The 18,452-nt window shown below is 38.3% G+C and overlaps 1 protein-coding gene across 4 annotated transcripts in view; it reads left to right on the plus strand.

The window, feature by feature from the left end:
* DOCK1 (dedicator of cytokinesis 1) overlaps positions 1 to 18,452 on the plus strand; it is a 312,269-nt gene that overhangs the window by 173,543 nt on the left and 120,274 nt on the right. For all 4 annotated transcript variants that reach the window (XM_074831522.1, XM_074831523.1, XM_074831524.1 and 1 more), the window contains 2 exons: positions 4,651 to 4,752; positions 11,391 to 11,485. In XM_074831522.1, coding sequence (XP_074687623.1) covers positions 4,651 to 4,752; positions 11,391 to 11,485 — 197 coding nt within the window. The remainder of the gene's footprint in view (positions 1 to 4,650; positions 4,753 to 11,390; positions 11,486 to 18,452) is intronic.

Here is an 18,452-nt window from a genome sequence, read left to right on the forward strand (position 1 = left end):
CAGGGGTGGATGCTGCTGGTGGAACCTTAAGGAGTCTGTGTCCAACTGTAGCCAATTCTCTTAACAGCAGTTACCAAAAAGTTGAAATTTGGGGTGTTTTAAAGATGGATTTTTATCTTGTGAGACCATAAGTGGTGACAATTTCATTCGTGGCTTCTAGAAATGAAAACAACTGATCTTTATTTCTTTATTTGTTGCTAATGTATACAGAGTACATGTTGTAAGCAAAGAAAAAAATACCTCATTTTTATATCCTTGCAAACTGTCTGGTAATTGTGATGCACTTAAACCCTTTTCAACAAAGTAAATTACGTGAAAATGTTGTGAAAACCAAAATGTAGTGAGAAGTTCATTCTGATGTTTTTGAGTGTTTTGCTGTTTTGTTTTTTTTTTTTTTTTTAATTATTTATCAATTTATTTATTTAGCTGTGTAGTCTTTTAAGGCCATGTGAGGAAAATTTTATTGAAAAATAAATGCAACTTATGCTTTTTCATCTGTTCCTGATCATGGTATAATAGGGACATTATACTGAAACATCCCTTAACTTAGTGTAGCTTTGATTTCTCTTCTTTTAGATTTTTCTCACTATACATAAAGAGCTTAATGTTTCCAATGTAGAGATTTCCCTGGAAGAAAATGGACAAGACTATTTAAAATAAGATGTTTTACCCCTCAGGGAGAAAAGCATTGGCATGCGTAGTCTCTCCTGCAGGGAGTTCTCTTCTCATTCTGAAATTTATCAGTGTAAGTATTACTTGTGGGGATTATCTGATATTAAAATTTCCCTACCCGTATCTGCTAAAGGGCCATTTGAACATTTCTTATTTTATTGTAATTTAAGAAAATAAGTATTTTCTGAGCGTTCACGTGCCTCTTCAACTTTTCCTTCAGAACTGTATTCTACATGAATTATAAGTTTAAATTTTTGAATCACGTGGTCATTTGTTTTTAATATAAAATGTTTTTTCTGAATAATAGTGCATTGTTTCCAAAGAAGAATCTTTGGTGTGGTGGGTTTTTCGGTTGTTTGGGTGTTTGTTTTTTTTTTTTTTCTTTTAATGGAGCTGAATTACCAGTCCTCCAGGATGGGAGCTGGATCTGGCTTCCCTTACGACAGCCTTGTGGATGTCCTGCATCCCATGATTTGAATTTGGGAATATTAAATTCCCACTTTCCTCAATCTACCTGCTTGAAAAGAAAGAATGAATCCAGCACCTCTGCTTTTGGGGTAGAAGATAAATTAATTGTATTAAACTGCTTACAGAGAGCATTGAATGCACTTCTTTAGTATGATATGGAGTAATTATCTTAGTCACTGTGTGACTACTTCATTTCTGATCTTTGCAAGTAAGGAAGGATGTGAAAGGCTTTCAGTATAAACCTTGACACTATTTCAGTGAATAAATAGCTAATAATTGCCCAGGGCAATGGCAAACCCCCTGTGTTGCCCTTGCAGTACTTGCTGTATAAACGTAGGTTTGCAATTACTCCTACAGTTAAAATTGAAATTGATTTTTTTAGAGAATTAAATACTTTTTTCCCCGTGTATTGCTTGGAGTGGTATGCTGCAAAAGATGACAATGGTCTCCGAATCCAACTAAAGATTAAAAATCAACTTAAGATTAAAATTTAATAACATTGTTAGCTATTGCTAAATAGTTAATAAACCATATTAAAAACACCTACAGTACAAATATTGCCAATAAATAATTATAAATTTTTATTAGCGTTGTAATTAAGAGTATGCTGGCTGCAAAGGATACCTCACTAAGTGCAAAGAAAATTATGAAAAGCATGCAGATGACTGGTAGCGTACTTTTTTCTAATATTAAATAGATTTTCCTAACCAGCAGGGGCTTGAACACTATTTAGCAGGTGGGGATCTGAAGATGAATGTTGTGGCAGGGACGTCTGCGTGTGTAATGCAAAGGAGGCTTAAAGGAACAATATTGTATCAGAGAAGGAACAGCTTTCTGTTATTACCAAGATAATACTAAGATGAGCATGAATCATTGTTCCATGTGGGGAAACAGGAAAAAAAGTTGATTAACTGGACAAGGACCCAGACCTGTTATGCTCGGCACCACTTTTGGGGCTCAGCACAAGCTGACTTGACTGACAACCTTTAGCAAGTTTCTGTAATTTTCTTTAACTAAAACTTAAATGCACTACAGAATCCCTTCATGTTCATGCTTCATTTGTATTTGCTAAGCTTGTTTATTTTTCTGTATTTATTTTTTTCTTCAGCAACTGTTCTAGGTTTTTAACAAGCTTTCATATTTTCCTTTTCACACTTTCACACAGAGGCAGAGCGTTTAACCACCCGTCATTAAACTTTCATGTGTCCTTTCTGATTCTCACCGTGCTAATTAAGAAGATACTCTTCTGTAATTATCTCTCTCTTCAGTGACTCATCATTTTCCCTGGCTTACGGGGACAGTCACAGCGGCTCCCCCCAGAATTAGGGTGCTGCTCCAAGGGGAGGGTTGGGCTCCCTTGCCCGGAGCCAGGGGTGTTGGGAAGGGGAAGAGAGGCCTCGTGGACAAGGAGCCATCCCAGTCAGCAGCCAGAGGAAGGGAGAGGAGTCACCAGTAGATGCAGAGGAGATGGCAATCAAATTCATCCACATCTCTAGCTGCTTCTAGATCTAAAAATTAATACTAGAATGTGTTTGAAAGATTAACAGTTGCTCCACATTCATTTTTTTCATATACAGGGTTGCCATGATAATTTCCTCAGGTATGAAATTCATCTTTTGACCGTTGCAGCCATGTATATTAACTTAAATTACTCACCAAACGGATAGATAAACACAGAAATATGACCAAAGCTATTAGTTATAGAAACTACTTTGTTAGAAGGAAGCAGAGGCTCTGCATTGACTGCTGGATTACCTGGAAAGGGCTGGGTTTGCATATGGGAGGTTGATGTGTTTACGTGAAGGAACATAAAGATACTTTTATGTGTTTGCAAAGCAATGGGCTTTAGAGGTTGTTGAAGTGAGTGAGCGTCTATAAAAAAATACTGTGAGTAAAACAAAGTTTGTCTTCAGCTCTCCTGAGCATTTATGTACCATCTACAGAACCTTACGTGAAGTGATGGACTGAATTACATCTGCAGCCTAGTCTTAAGCAGCCAATTTAAAAAATTTATAATTCTGACTAGCAATGAAACATCAGTTTGATTGATGACATCATTAGGGAACTAGGACTGAATATGAGCTATTGAATATTTTCTTGCAGGCATAAGCCCTTTTACAGTATCAGTTATGTTGACTGCTTATTATACGGTGTTTTGACAATTAACGTTTTGAGATTTTTGAGATGATCCAGTCTTATTTACATTTCATAGTAGTAAACATTATCTTTGTACAGCCACAGCTTCTATTCTTGTCATAGTTTGTTATAAAGTTCTTTTGATGTCACGGAGCAGCAGCTCGGTGGCCCTTCCCGTTCATATTCATGCTGTTTGCGTATGCCTGAGAACTCTCGTTCTTTGCATCGTGTAGAAAAAATAATCCTCTCTCATGGACAAAATCAGTTGTGTAGGAGTTCAGATCTGAACTCCATTACATAGGAGAAAAGCAAATTCAAGGAGTGCTTATCTGGTGGAGGTTGGGGGATTGGACTGTAAATAAGAGGCCTCATAACACAGAGAACCTACTGTCATTTTATGCTTGATCTCAATTGCTTGGACTGATGTAGAAATAAATATTTTAAATTGAAAGTAATGCAGATCTTAAAGGTAACAATAAAAACTCCATGCTATGCTTAGAAAGAAGAGAAAATTCCCCAGTGTTCTGTCAGGCTGTGCAGGGCATAGAATAACCTTGAAAACGGCACAGAAAGGGAAATTTACAATTTTATCAAAGCATATATAGAATCATTTATTTTCTGAGTAATTTTGCTGATTTTTTTCATCATTAAAGACCAGAAAAGATGTGGATGCTGTTACTGTAATCACTCAACAGGTTTTTAGTAGATAGAGAAGGAGGATGGACAAGCAGGGGAGTCATTTATGGGACTGGGACATCTAGTAGCCACAGAAAGGGGTTTGAGTCATTACTACGACACTTTCACGTGCCAGAAGGAAACAATAAACCTTTTTTTGTCACTTTTTACTTTTTCCACAGTTTCAGAAAGATCTATTTGGTACTGCTACTTTGTTTTTATGGATGGTACTGGGCTTGGCTTTGTTTTGGTTTTTTTAGGCATCACACTATCTGAAAATACCACTCAATGAAATTAAAACTTGGGGTTTAATTGTGATGCTCAATATAAAGATTTTTAAGAGATTTCTTCCTTGAGTAGAGTATTGATTTCCCAAACGCAAATCCTGATACTGTGTGACATTTTTAGGAGTGGTGTTTATTACCTTCCAAAGCCTTTAATGCCTGAGCAATTTTTATATGAAGAATATGTTGCAGAATCTTCAGTGAAGATGGTGATAAAACCATGACATTGGAAATAGAAACTTTTCAAGTTGTTTCCTGTTTTCTTGACAGAATTTTGCATATCCATTAATGAATTTAAATGATAGAATTATATCCACTATTACATGGTGCTCTTTAGCAATATTACGTTCTAATAGCAAGTATTGTATTGCCCTATCTTAAATAATTGATTTGTTTGTACTTTTGTTTTTGGTAGGGGAGTTTTGTTGCATGCATGACTGCCATTTTAAGGCAAATGGAGGACTATCACTATGCTCATTTAATCAAGACTTTTGGAAAGATGAGGTCAGATGTTGTGGTAAGTTTAACATGTTTTATCTGTTCATAAGATAGTTTAGCTTGCGTTTGGCTTTTTTCTGTTACTGTTTGTTAAATACACTTGTGAAATGTAAACAAAATGTGTTTGACGTTACAGATTTAATATAAAAATAATTAATAAAGCACTATGGCTTATACATTTTCTGAATTTGCAAAGGACAAAATTAACCTTCCTGCCACACACAGGAACAGCTCGTCTCTGGAGCTGTTGAATATTTTAAAAAGCAAGCACTGAGACAGTGGATTTAAAGCAATTAAAAGAAAGCATTAGGAAATAGTAGCACTGAGCCATTACTAAAAATCTGTTTTGCTAAGGAGAGAAGGAAAAAAAGAAACACTTTCTTGAGGAAAGGAACTTTCAGCGTTAAATCTTCCAGATGTCCCAGTTTCATTTGTTTAAATAGCTTTTACTTACAGATCTGCTCACTTTAAATTTTATACAAAACATTTTAACCTTAAAGAAGCCCGTAGTTGTTAAGTAAGCAATAATAATTGAAATTTTTCTTCTCAGAGTCATTCGGTAGCCTAACTAAGCCAACAACACAACTTAATTAGAGCATAATAGAAGAGAGTTTATAGCTAAGGAGATAACTCTCTAATGACCTTAAACTACCCTTGCCATATGGCAAGTGCATGCTGCAAAGTAGCTACCAAACTTACTGGCTGGGATCCATCAATTAGCAGATGACCTGAAGCCTCTATCACTTGCCCACTCTGGTGCTGGGGATTCCGTCAGGTGCTTTAGGCAGCTTTTGCCTGTCTTTTAATCTTCAGGGTGGCCTTGGGTTGGGTTCCCTTCTTCCTTCCAAACCCAACGTAACAAAACCCAGGGTCTTTCCTTTGTGTAATTTCATTATGTTTGGATTTTCCAGTTTGCCTTTATGGCTTTAATTTTTGTTCTGCTTATTTCTGCTTATATTCTGCAAGATTTGAGCTCTTTGCCCCATGCCAGTTTTCAGATAAGGTGCTAGAGCCTCTGGTGCTCAGTCTATTCATACCTGAACTGGCATTACTAAAGTGAGAAGCTGATGGTTCGGTAGAGTGAAGAGAAAGTCCAACTGCAGAGAACTGCAGATGAGCATCACTATATCGTAAGGGTTGCTTCCCAGTTAGTCTGCATTGGGATCTTGGAGCACTTACATGGATAGTCACTTGGTTCTCCACTAATAACAAAACATTCCCAAGCTAAATGCAGCTAGTGGAGTGAAAATAATGGTCATAGCATACAGAAAAGACATGAGTGTTATAGTTAATCAAGCCAAATATTTCTGAACTTTTGAAGTAGTTCAAACCATTTGGCTCTGGAAAAGGCAAACATTACAGGGTTTTACACGGAAAAAGGTAAAAGCAGCTTGCTCTTAAAACATGCAGTGCAAAATGTAGAGAGGAAGATACTGGTTAGGAAATCTGTGATTATCCTGAGGGCAATAAAAGTGTTTATTTTAAAGTCTCACTTTTTTTGTCTAAATTGTCTGAAAGGTGGTTCCCTCGGTCAGATCTTTCTTGGTGAAAACAAGGGAGTTATTATGTATTTGAAATTTGGCAAGCGGTCTATTTATAATCGCTTGTTTTTAGAGTGTGATTTATGTGCATGCGGTGCACTGGGATACATGAAGAATCACTTCTTTCTTTTGTCTTGACTCTGTATATTCGTCCCTTTCTGTGTGTTCTTGGGTTGTGTAGCAGAAAGCGTTCTGTACTGTTAAAATCATATTTTCCATCACCGTGTGTACTATTTGACTACTTGTTTTCCACTGTTAATCCACTTGACTGTCGTTTGTGTTAGCAGATTTGCTAATCCAAACCTGGTCAGTTGCTGTAATACCTTTTGTATCTTTAATTTAAATGTACCTTTGAAATGTTTTCATATTGTTGTTGATTAAATGATAATGTGTGTTAGTGGAAACTAAAGTACAGAGGAATCTGGTAAAACATTATATGGGTCATATGTTAATGGTAGAAAGTGCTACCTTAAACGTAACTTTAAAGTATAAATAATATAAATGAAGGTGTGGAGGTATAATGGCAGAATATTGTCAATCCTGTGATAAAAGGAAACTACAGTGAGTAAACTTTTTTTTTTTAAAAAAAAAAACAAACCACAAATAAAACTGATTGAGTCATCATTTAGGATAAAAGGATGAAGATACAACCCAGTTTCTCTGTTTAAGAGAAAAGCTTACGTAACTTTTTCAGTGAGAACCAAAGTGAGGAGTTACTGTTCTCCTAAGTATTTCTTTGTAGATGAGATTTCATTGTTAATTTCAAACCCCCATCTTGTTCACAATTTTGTGTTTCACCATCAGAACTGAAGCCCCTTGAAGTTGTCCCAGGAGCATTTCCTCTACCGTTATCAGTGCAATGGTTCAAGTTTGCCTGTGTTCCTCTCTTACAGCTTTTGTTTTCTGGCTTCAAGGGTGGGATGCTCCTGAACTGTACTGTACGTGTATGGTCCTCGGTACTGTATGGTTTGGATGGAAAAAAAAAAAACATTTGCTCTACTTCTTTGTTTAACTTCTCATGCTTTTTCCATTTCTTTTTAGTCTGACAATTTTTTGAGCCAGTGCTGTTTGACTTACCCATTAGAGCTTATATCCGGAAGCGTTTTCATTTAAACCTTGTTTCCCTACCTATGGAGGTGAGAACTGCATCTCCTATTACAGGATTTTCAGTTTAATCACAAAGGCATAAAGAAGCAGTGATTTAGAACTGAAACTAGATTAATTCAAACAGAAATGAATAGGTTTTTCTTGACTTACAAGAAAAAGGGAGAACTTAAGTGAGGTGTGGTTGCTTCTCCACCATTGGAGACCCTTAAATCTTTCTTTGGCATGAGCTCTTGCTCAACCAGAAGTTATAACACCGATGTTGGAACTGCTAGAGGAAACTTTATGACCTGTGTTATGTAGGTATCAGTTTTAGGTTATTATAATGGTCTTCTTTGGCCTCAAAAATCTTAGAAAAGATGAGGTGGAATGCAATAAAACCAGTCTTGTATCTCTCTGCAGAATGCATTGTTTAGGTTCATTAAGTTATTTCTGTTCAAAGAGGAATTTCTTACTGTCAAGCCTACTATCATCCTGAGATGAAACATCATCTGAGATCAGTGAAGTTATTTCTGGGACTCACTGATCTCTCTCCCCTTTTTACTTGGTAAAATTTATATTCAGCTGAGACGTATGTGGGATTGGTTAACAAAAAAATGTATGTTAATGTTTTGCCATGTGAAGTATCTCAGAAGTATTCCTCCCTAAAGGCATTCAAGACAATGTCTTGCAGTCGGTGGAGTATGTAGAAAGACAGACTCCATAGGGTGTTTTAGATTACAGTTTTCTGCACCTCCATTTTCTTCTCCCTTTTAATGTATTGCAATCCTAGACTTCGGTTTTATGTGAGTATGTGCACTGGTGAGTATTGCACACCCTTTCAGGACAAGCTTTGAGTAACTGTTGATATGAGCGGGTGATCGTATGGCTTAAGCAGACTCTTCTGTGTGGGATGTGATGTTGAGAGTCGCGGGGGATGCCCTGTGGTGGGGAGACCCTGCAGAGGCAGCCCACCCTGAGCTGGCCATGGTGGTGGAGAGTGGACTTTCCAGAGACAGCCTCCATGGTGGAGCTCAGCGGAGGTCAAGCTGTTGTCCTGAAAAGCTGTAGCTGAGTGTATCTGATGTCTGACTGCTATACCTCAGGACTCAGCAAAGCTGAAGTTTTCATTAACTTGGCCTCAAGTTTCTTCATATCGAGTTCCTCCATCTTTTAACTAGTCATTTTTATTAAGCTTGAGAATTTATTGAAGAACCTCTTTGAAATCCAGGTTGTGAAGAATCTAAATAGTGATACAGGTGTATCGGGGTATGATGCTTGGCAGTCAGGGGGAGATGGAATTGTCTAAACCTCCTCAGTCACCATCTACCTAGCTACAGGGCTGAGCTTACTCTGTTTTCTTTCTGTAATTGGATGGGAGTTGTGAAGGGGTCCTACTGTGAATTTTGCTTCCTTGGGATATTAAATAGGATTTGTATGTGTAGTTGGAGAGAGATCAGGAGTTACAGCCCTTGCTCCTTTAGTACAGGTTTTTATCATTTTTTGATGTTCAGAACAATTTGTTCTGCTTCTAGGTATAATGCAATTAAGCAGGTTCTACAGCAACACAGCATGAACTGATAGCTTCCCCCTCCACCCCCAAGCCCCCAGAAAAGCTGGGGTTTGCTCATAATACGAGGTTAATTCATATAAACCATTTCTATAAGAAAGATAGGAAAAAAGAGCAGGATTACAAATATGTAAAATATGGGTAAGCATCAGAAGCTTTTTATTTGATCAATAATTAGCTCGGTTCTTATGGTGCGTTATTTAAAGTACCTGTGTGAAAGTAGGATTATTAAAATGTAAATATCAGTAGATTAAAACATAGAGCTGAATCGGCAAAGTAGGTCAAATCATACGTGGCACAACCTCTAGGGTCAGTAACGGACGCGAAACATTCACAAAGTGTATGAAAATTCATCCACTGTCACGTGCAGCTTGATCAGCAAAGTGTGCAGAGGCTCAACAGCCGAAACCGGTGACAAATAAACTTTAAGGTAGAGTTTGCTTCAAGAAATCAGGAAAGTATACATCTGTATTCATAAAATATTAAGGGGGGGAAAAAAGCACAGTGAGCTCAAATCTGCCCTCTTGGATAGGTGATGACCCTTCCCATGGTGCCACTTCCACTAACGTTTCAATTATTGAGCAGTGAAGCGGCATCGGTAAGAAAATCACCTGATACCTGCGGCTGTAAAAAAACACTTGCTCAAATAAAAGTACTGTGCAGTGCTTGGGCAGCAAAATATGCAACGTGATTATTAGAAATTATGTAACTCTTTCAGCAAAATACATGAAAAATGAGCAGTAGAGTATGTGGTTTGATGTCTTAAATGAAGACATGTTTTACTGAGCTAGCGGAGTGTGTGTCTGGGATGAATTTTGCCTTACGCAACAGTAACATCTCATTAACCACGAGCAGTTCCAAATTTTATCTCAATCCTATTAATGTCAAAACATCTTTACTGATGTTGTGTTGTTGGGAGTTATTTTACTAGTATTATACATTTTTTTTTGGTTAAAATGTGTCTTCCATGGCTGCTGATGCTCTGCTGGCCCTCTTTGGCCTGGGTGTCTCCTTGGGTGCCAGGAGCTGGGGTGCAGAGCATCCCAAAGTGATCCTTGTGCCGGGCACACGGCAGAGCTGAGTAGCGTGGAAATTCACGTTGCTTTGTGATCTTGATGTTGTGTCCTCAGGATCTCAGCAGCTCCCTGCTTCCCCACTGACCATGAATTTCTGAGGCAGGAAAAACATCTTAACAGAACAGCGAATCAAAAGATAAAATGCGACAAAGAGGCTGGCTCTCACACATGAAGAAATACTTAGGAGAGCAGGAACTTCATATTTGTTTCTCACTGAAAAGGTTACATAAAAACCAGCCTTAGTTAAAAGTCCAGTGAATATAACATTTTGGGGTTTTTTTGTAGGCATTTGACATTTTAAAGATAGACAAGATAAATACCGTTACTGAGAAGCCGTAGCAAAGGGAAAATATTCTAACCTTGGAATAAAAGTTCATTTTCATCTCTGTGTGAGGTGGATCAAGGACTTTTTGCATTAAGTTCTTTTTTTTTTTTTTCCCCTTTATCTTTCTCCAAGCATTTGATATTACTCAAATTGTTAGATAGCAATTATAGATTCCCAAATTGTAGAAGATGATTTACATTGTAAAGTACACGAGGTTTCTGTTCCAGAGAGATGTGTGTTTATATCTGTGTAGAAATAAATTGGTTTATGCTACTAAATTAACTTTGTTCTGGGTCAGGTTTTCACTTGCAGAAGCAATTACTGCTACTCCCTTTGGGGAGAGAGTCTCTCCTAGTTTCAGGATGGCCAAACCACTGCTGTCATCTACCCCAGGTCGGGGTAATGTGCACCACCACGCTTACCTGAATGCAGTTCTGAGCTACAGCATGTATTTTTTTTTTTTAATAAATAGATATTCTTGATTTCAGGCAAGAGGAAATTTCAGGAGGGTATTCACAAGGGGAGGGAAAACTCATCAACTGACTCTAGGGAGGATTTTTAGTGTAATTGTAAGATTAAAATTAATATCTTAGGTTTTTTTGTCTTTCCATGTACTAATGTGCTTTTTAACAACTTCTCAACACACACCAGGCATGTGTCGCGACGTGTATGCTGCAATCTGTGCTGCACAAGAAAGGACTGTGAGACTGTCTGTGGTATAGAAAAGAAGTTGTTTTTTTGCAGCAGAAACTGCCTTTGGATAACTGGCAAACCAGTGCTTGCTCCTGAGTAATAATACTGTGGGTTGTTTATGATGTAGGATTACTATTGTTATCATTTCTGAAAAGTTTAAATAGAGTTATTGTAGGATTTATGTACATCATATATAAATACGACTTAGTAGAATTTATGTATGTTGTATATGAGTAATGGCTTTTTTATGAAGCGGAACAGTGAGACACCTTTTGAATCTAGTCATTAATAACTGACACTATCATTTGTATTTTCTTTTTTTTTTGGTCTAGAAGAGTGATCTTTTCCAAATATTTTCTCCTCTTTTAGGATTTTCTGATGGAAACATTCATCATGTTCAAGAATCTCATTGGGAAGAATGTCTATCCCTTCGACTGGGTTATAATGAACATGATGCAGAATAAGTAAGTATAAAGGGAAAGGCACTGTAGCTTTCTGAGATGGCTGTTTCATGTTTGATCTGAAACAACAGTGTTGCTTGGAAACAGTAAAACACAATGCGGCAGCTAGGGTGGTGGTTTGGTTTTTTTTTTTCTTTCTGTGATGCAAGTAATTATCTAAAAATCATCTTTGGAGATTGCAGGGCAGTGTTTTAGTGGCCTGTTTTGGGGCTCTTGGAGTCCACTGCAGATTAAAGGTAGCATCATTCTGAGAACTAAATTCTGGAGTCGGGGGTCTGTACATTAAATTTATTCCTTTGTGGGTGAATAATATGTTTTGCATATGACCTCAAAAACCAGTGGTTATCGTATGGTGACTTGGAGTTATATGTTCTGGAATATTTTCAGTGGTATTAACAAGAAGGAATTGAAAGGGCATTTTAAACCCAGATTCCATCAGCTGGGTAATGAAGAGACAGGCTGCAAATGTTTCTAATCCTCAATTTTTTTTTCTCAATAATTACAGCTTTGTCATTATTTAGCATTCCTTTGTGCAATATTTTATGTTTGTGACATTTGTTAAGTGTGTCAAATGCTTTTATCTGTACTGTGATGAAAGTATAAGGAAAAAACATTTTATTTACTAGTTGCCTGGAGAAATCTCTTCTGTGCTTACTGGTAGCTACCATGCTATAAAGTTGTCAGTGTTTACTTATATAAAATCCTGAACCACAGTTCTTTCTCCCGTTATAAAAATACACCATAACTTTAATCTTGGCTTCTAAAGTCTCCTTAACCGCCTAATAAAATCCATTCTTAATAAATACGAGTTAGGAGATTCAGCCATCTTTTGAGTTATACCCATTGGCTAGGGATGCACATCTCTGCGTGGCTGCAGCTTGCAAAGCACCTGCTGTTTTAAATGAAGAGCCCTTTGAGATTAGCTGACGAGGAAGATCTGAAGCCCCTTGGGTTTGGGGTGGGGTTTTTTTTTTGTAATTTTGAAAGTGGTTTTGGTTCAAGAACTCCAACTGTCTCGAGAGTCGTGTTGCAGGTGCTTTGGAAACCCCCACAGCGTATGTTACCTGGCATCCTTTTGAACAGGAGAACACCTCTGTGCTTTGCAGAATCTTTTAAGAGTTTGAGATATGATTGGGAAGCTCTGTGTTTGGACACTCTCAATGCCAGTTATCCAGTCACAAGGCAATTACTGTGGTGTGAACAATAATATTGCGATGACTCTTCTACCAGATGTAAAGATGATGAGTATTCCTCATATTACCTTCACTATACTGCCAGATGACCCCTCAGTGTGCATTTGCGTGGGGATTTGACCTCATTTTTTTAAAAAAAACTGTGGAATTATAGTCCTAGAAATGAAAGAGCAAAAGTATAGAAAGAACCTTTCCCTCCCCACCATTTTTTCTTTAAAGCACAAAGGGATCCTTACCAGGCAGTTCCTCACTCTGAAAATTTGGAGTAATACAAAGTGTGATGCAGAGATCCACAGTTAGGGTAGGGACTTTGATTTTCTGATCCTTAAAAATAGTCTCGTCTCTTTCCCATGCTGAACATTAAGTCCTGAAGAAGCAGAAATGGGATGTGTTGTTAAGATCTTTGATTCTCACTGAATAACCTCAGTACCCATAGAAATCTGAGTAGTATTTAAAGTTAAAAACAAAAACGGTTTTCAAGTCTTTCTGGTGTTGATGAATATCTGCAGAAGTGCTAAAGGGGGTTGTTCATCTCTAATTTACAAGTTCATTTTCATTACACCAGCTCGTTTGTAAATGCTTCTGAATTGATTTGAGTGCTTTTCATTTTTCCTGTTGAAGTTAATGTGGTTTCCAAAAACAGAAAGCTGCATTGTAAAATACCTTTTTGTCCATCTGGTCCATTTATTTTCACCCCTATAAACTTTTATTGAAGAAAACTAGGAAAAATTTAAGAGCAAATTCTGTCTTTTAAAGCTACCACGTCCTTCTCAATAGAAAGAACTCAGAGCATGCCATTTTGTGGTGCTCTTGCAAAGCACTTCTTTCTACAGATCGAGTATTTCTGTGCCATAAGCCAAATTAAGTGAGGTAATTTTTAACTATACCTGGAATGATTGTGAGTTCATTTGTTTCTCTGCATGAAATATATCTGGTAGTGGGAAACAAAGGGGAAAAAAATGACTTAGCTGGAAGTTAGAGCTCTAAGCCCCCTCTGGCTTAGGAGGTATCTCTTCACCTTCATGACAGAGGCAGCCCAGGCAACTCCTCTCCATGTGATGGTTTGCTTCCAGATAGCTAACAGTAAATTAAAATATCTTGACTGAGATAGAGTTGTAGCCACAAGGAAGAGGGGAAACAGAGAAGGGTGTGTGAACAACTGTATTACAGGGACCATTTGCAAATACATGTTCAAATTTCCTACTACACTTCTTTGAACTTTACTAGTAGGATTCCTGTATACATAAGTACATGCGCATGCATTAACAGTCACAGGAATTACTCTCGTTCTGTGTACTTTGCACACGTGTTTTTGGTACAGTGCATTGAAACTTTGGGGTCCTCTCTCCTTCCTGTGCCCCCAGTACGCTGTGCCATGCACAGGATTGCTTCCCATGCTCAACGTGCCCTTGTTTCAGTAACACAGATAGTCACACTGTGTTACCGCCCATCGTGTTGAAATGAACACAAAAATCTTCATATCTAATGAGATAATTGTTACTTTTTTGTTCTTAGCTGTGCCGGTTAATACTCTGCTTACTGACTTCTCTAATTTAATTAAAACCAGTGTCTGTTGTTTTAGCAAAGCAGTTTGTTAATGAAGAGTCCAAGGTTTTGAATGTCACCAATTTTGTGTAATCCTTTGGTTTGCCACCAATATGTTCAAGGCAGGATTGGTTTGCTGAGTGCTGAGAGGACGTGGCAAGACACGGTAGCTGCAGTGCAGGTTCATCAGGTGCGGTGCAACATCGGTTGTCAGAAAGGGTAAAAGAAAAGAATATTCGTACTCATGCTATGGCTTTTCCTTTCACTGTCAAATTTCGGTCAAAATCAGCTGCTGTTTTATAGTAAGCAACAATATCCAAGCAACAGAGATGGAAAAAACCCACACTGATGACAGGGTGACAGGTGAATAATAGACCATAGCACGTATGTTTGAAACAGCTACTTCTAGGAGAAGAGCAAGAGGCTGTGCGTAAACCAAAAAGCAGAAGGCCTACAAGGCCAATACCTGCCAGCACAGTACTTTCAGGGGTGATTGATTAAGAAGAATATCCAAACGGTATTTAATAATTAAGTCTTTATCCATATATTGTCTGCACAGAGGTGGGGATGAGTCTCTTTGAACCAAGGAACAAGTGATAGGACAAGAGGGAATGGCCTCAAGCTGCGCCAGGGCAGGGTCAAACTGGCTCTTAGGAAGTATTTCTTTGCAGAAGGGGTTGTTGGGCGTTGGAATGGGCTGCCCAGGGCAGGGGGGGAGTCCCCATCCCTGGAGGGGTTGAAGAGTCGGGCTGACCCAGAGCTGAGGGATCTGGTGGAGTTGGGAACAGTCAGTGTGAGATTCATGGTTGGACTGGAGGAGCTTCAAGGGCTTTTCCAACCTGGATGATTCTGTGAAATGGCCATTGCTTTTGGTAAATCTAAAGAAGAGAGAAGACAGAGGAGCAGAAAGAGAAGAAATGGTCTTCAAATACATAAAATTTTGCAGCAGAGCAGGTGGGGATAACCTTTGCATAGCCATGTTGAATTGCATAAGAAATATTGGTCGTAAACTGTAGCAAGAAACATTGGGGTTCAAGGCTCGGGGAAATACTTTAGCAGTGAGCACTGAGGTGGATTTCTTGGGGTGTTGTGAACTCTCTAGCAGCAGAGATACTTAAAAACCGTTTGATGAGCATCTGTTAAGATGCCAGTTGTAATTTAGGGAAAAGGGGACTAGACTAAAGATCTCTTAGAGTGTCATCTTGAGCCCTGTCACTCTGTGTTGGGTGGTGGATGCTGGGCTGGGACTCGGAGGTGAACTTTGCAGTGGTGGGAGGTGGCAGCGTGTCTGTGGAGGCTGCGGTGTCAGTTGGATAACAGCAGGCCCTGGGCTCTGCAAGAGCCCCGCTGCTGTGCTCGGCTGCCCAGGGGTCCGGGCAGGGAATGTCTTGCCCTCGACAGCTTCACCACTGCCTGCGCGGTGTTTCAGTGGGTATCCGTCACTCAGAGCTACTTGTCTGTGTTGGACCATGTTAGGATTATGTCTAGTTTAAATTTAGGGAGCTTTTCGTCTGTTGGGTTTTCTTTTTTAGGAGCAGTTTTTAAGCCTGGTAAACTCCTGGCGAGTGGTTACTAAATGTGTTCATGATCACGGTACCTAAAAATAAGGATGAGCTAAGACAACTTTAAAAGAAAATGCTACTTGTAGTTTTAAACATTGCTGTTGAAAATTGCTAATAATTCCACTTAAGATACTTGGGCACTTCTAAATTACAGCTGTTGCAAGGTTTATATGTGTTCACATTTTCAGGAAGAATTATTCCTATTAAGGTAAAGGCATAAGATCACTGGATTGAAAGGAAGTGGTTTTATCAGCTGTGTTGACAGCTACTGCGACAGCCGCTTTGTAGCAATCCACCAGATGCTTGATAATGAAATTTAGGCCTGATCGTCTGTCACGGTGGTATTTCTGTCATGCAGGTCTCTGTGATAAACTCTGATAGCTGTATTTAATAGTTGCAAGGAGTCAGGAGGTTTTCCTATGTTTCAGGATAGGGAAGGGGCATGCTTTGGAGGCAGATTCTTCTTTCCAGGCATCTCCCGCAGGAAAACACACTCGAGGAGTTTTAACCGTAAAAGCAGTTTAAAAAAAAAAAAATACAGGGATTTTGTATTGTTTATACTTTCCCCTTTTAAATCATGTTTAGAAATGATTCAGAAATGTTTTAGAAATTGTTTTTAACTTTTGTCATAAGTTGACAAGCTAAACTTAGGTTCCTCTTAAACACATAACTCGGAACATGAAAACAGTTCCTCTCTACGTTTTTGTAAATGAAAATAATTTAGTCTTTGGTCTTCCTTTTGGCATTTGAGACAATCAGTTCCTTTGGTAGACCTTATGATATATTAATTTGTAGCTACTACTTTCATCTGCAGCTGTTCCAGTGGAAGCTGAGCTGCCTATGAAAAATGAATCTGATGTTTTCTGTTCTACTTTTTGTGTCTAATGTCCACATTTACATAAAATACCTGGTTATATTGCCTTTTGAAGTCGGAGAAAAGGGGATGAGCTGCTTCTTAGTGAGAATGAGGTTTCCTGTGCCTTTGTATCTTTTTTCCAGAGGAAATACATCGTGCCTTGTGGAGGGAATCTGGCGGGTGTTACCTGCACTGGCTTTGCAGGTGGGTGGAGGTGTGTTTCCTCCTGAATACCCAGTCCAGAATCCTAATAAGTTTTCTGTGTGAAAAAACAAAAAAATCTTGCAAAGAGGAAGGAGGAGGATCAGGGCGTTGCATCTGGTAAACATGTACCTTTTTCCTATTTGCATGTTCATTTTTGGAACTTCCAGGGAAATGTAGGCTCTCCTGCTCCGTGGTTGTCATAGCAGTACCTGTCAGATCTATACTGTGCTTTCAGAATTAACTTCAACTATGTGTGTGACTGTCCATCAATAGTGTGCAAACACTAAAGTGGTTATGAACTGAAGCAAGTTTTGCATAACTGTGAACCTGAAAATGTAGTATGAGCTTCAGTTGCCTGAGAGTTATTCTTACTGACAAGTAACCCAAAACCAAAATAAAACTGGGTTTTAAATTATTGAAATTTTGCTTAATTGCAAGATTCTGCTAGGTTTTATACAGGCATACAGAAACAAAAACACTAATGTTTTTAATAAATGTATGAAAATAGCCTCTTTGCACTCACATAATTGACCAGTCAAATTGCATCTGTCAAATTAGGTGCAAGGGCAAAAGCTCTTAAAATCCATCCCAAGCTACTGATGGATGGAAATGTGGTTTTCACAACAGTGGAAATTAGTCCGGAAGGACCATAAAGATTCTGGATAGAAAACTACAGAAAAATGCAGGGACAGAACAAAGTTTTACAGATTATCAAGTAATATCAGACATAGGTGGGGGGAGGAAGCACAAAAAACCTGTGACATCCTTGCTTCGTTTTCCAAAACCGCTGCATAGGTGCAGTGTTCAAGCCTGCATTAATCCCATGTTCAAAGAGATTATTAGTAGACGTGACTTGAAAGCTTGCACTTAGAACTGGGGCACTGATCATTAAAATATTTACTCAATATGTGTTGTTATGGAATATGGTAACTGTTTTACATTTCCAGATAGGATATTGTGATGAAGAAGGTGTTTGAAATGCAATTGTATTTTAGGAGGAAAAGGGATGCGTTGTTTCAAGAAGAGTCTGAACAGTAGGAAAAGCTTCGATTAGAAGGAATTGGTGCTACTTTTCCTGACTATTAATATGTTTCCTGTAGGACTCTGTGCTTTCTTATTTAGAAAGTTTAAGAGTCCAGTCATGCAACTTGAAAAACAAAATAATTTTATTCAGGGATGGAACGAAAAAGACTTCAAATGAGAGCAATTTTGTGTGCCAAATATTTTTCTGTATAGAAAAACCTCCCACTATTTACCATGTATAGATTGAGGATAAAAATTTTCAAAGCATGTAACTTTCTGAGGAGCCAGTTTTCAATATTAACTCATGTACCCCAAAGTTTGGTCTTCATCTGTAAATAAGAGAGATGAATGCACATTGATAAATTCTATAAAGATACAGTTTCTGTACATGGAGGGGATCTTTTTGCTGTCCATAAAACCTGGTTGCATAATGTACTGACCTTTTCAGTGAAGACCTTGCAGAATTTTTGGTTTAGTGTTGTACCTGTCAAATTAACTGGACCTGGGAGTACAATGAACGTACTTGACTGTGTTTAAAATAACACAAGGGGTTTGTTTCTTATGCAATAGGCTGAGGTTCCTTGAAG

The sequence above is a fragment of the Strix aluco genome, chromosome 7, assembly GCF_031877795.1.
Source record: "Strix aluco isolate bStrAlu1 chromosome 7, bStrAlu1.hap1, whole genome shotgun sequence".
NCBI lineage: Eukaryota > Metazoa > Chordata > Aves > Strigiformes > Strigidae > Strix > Strix aluco.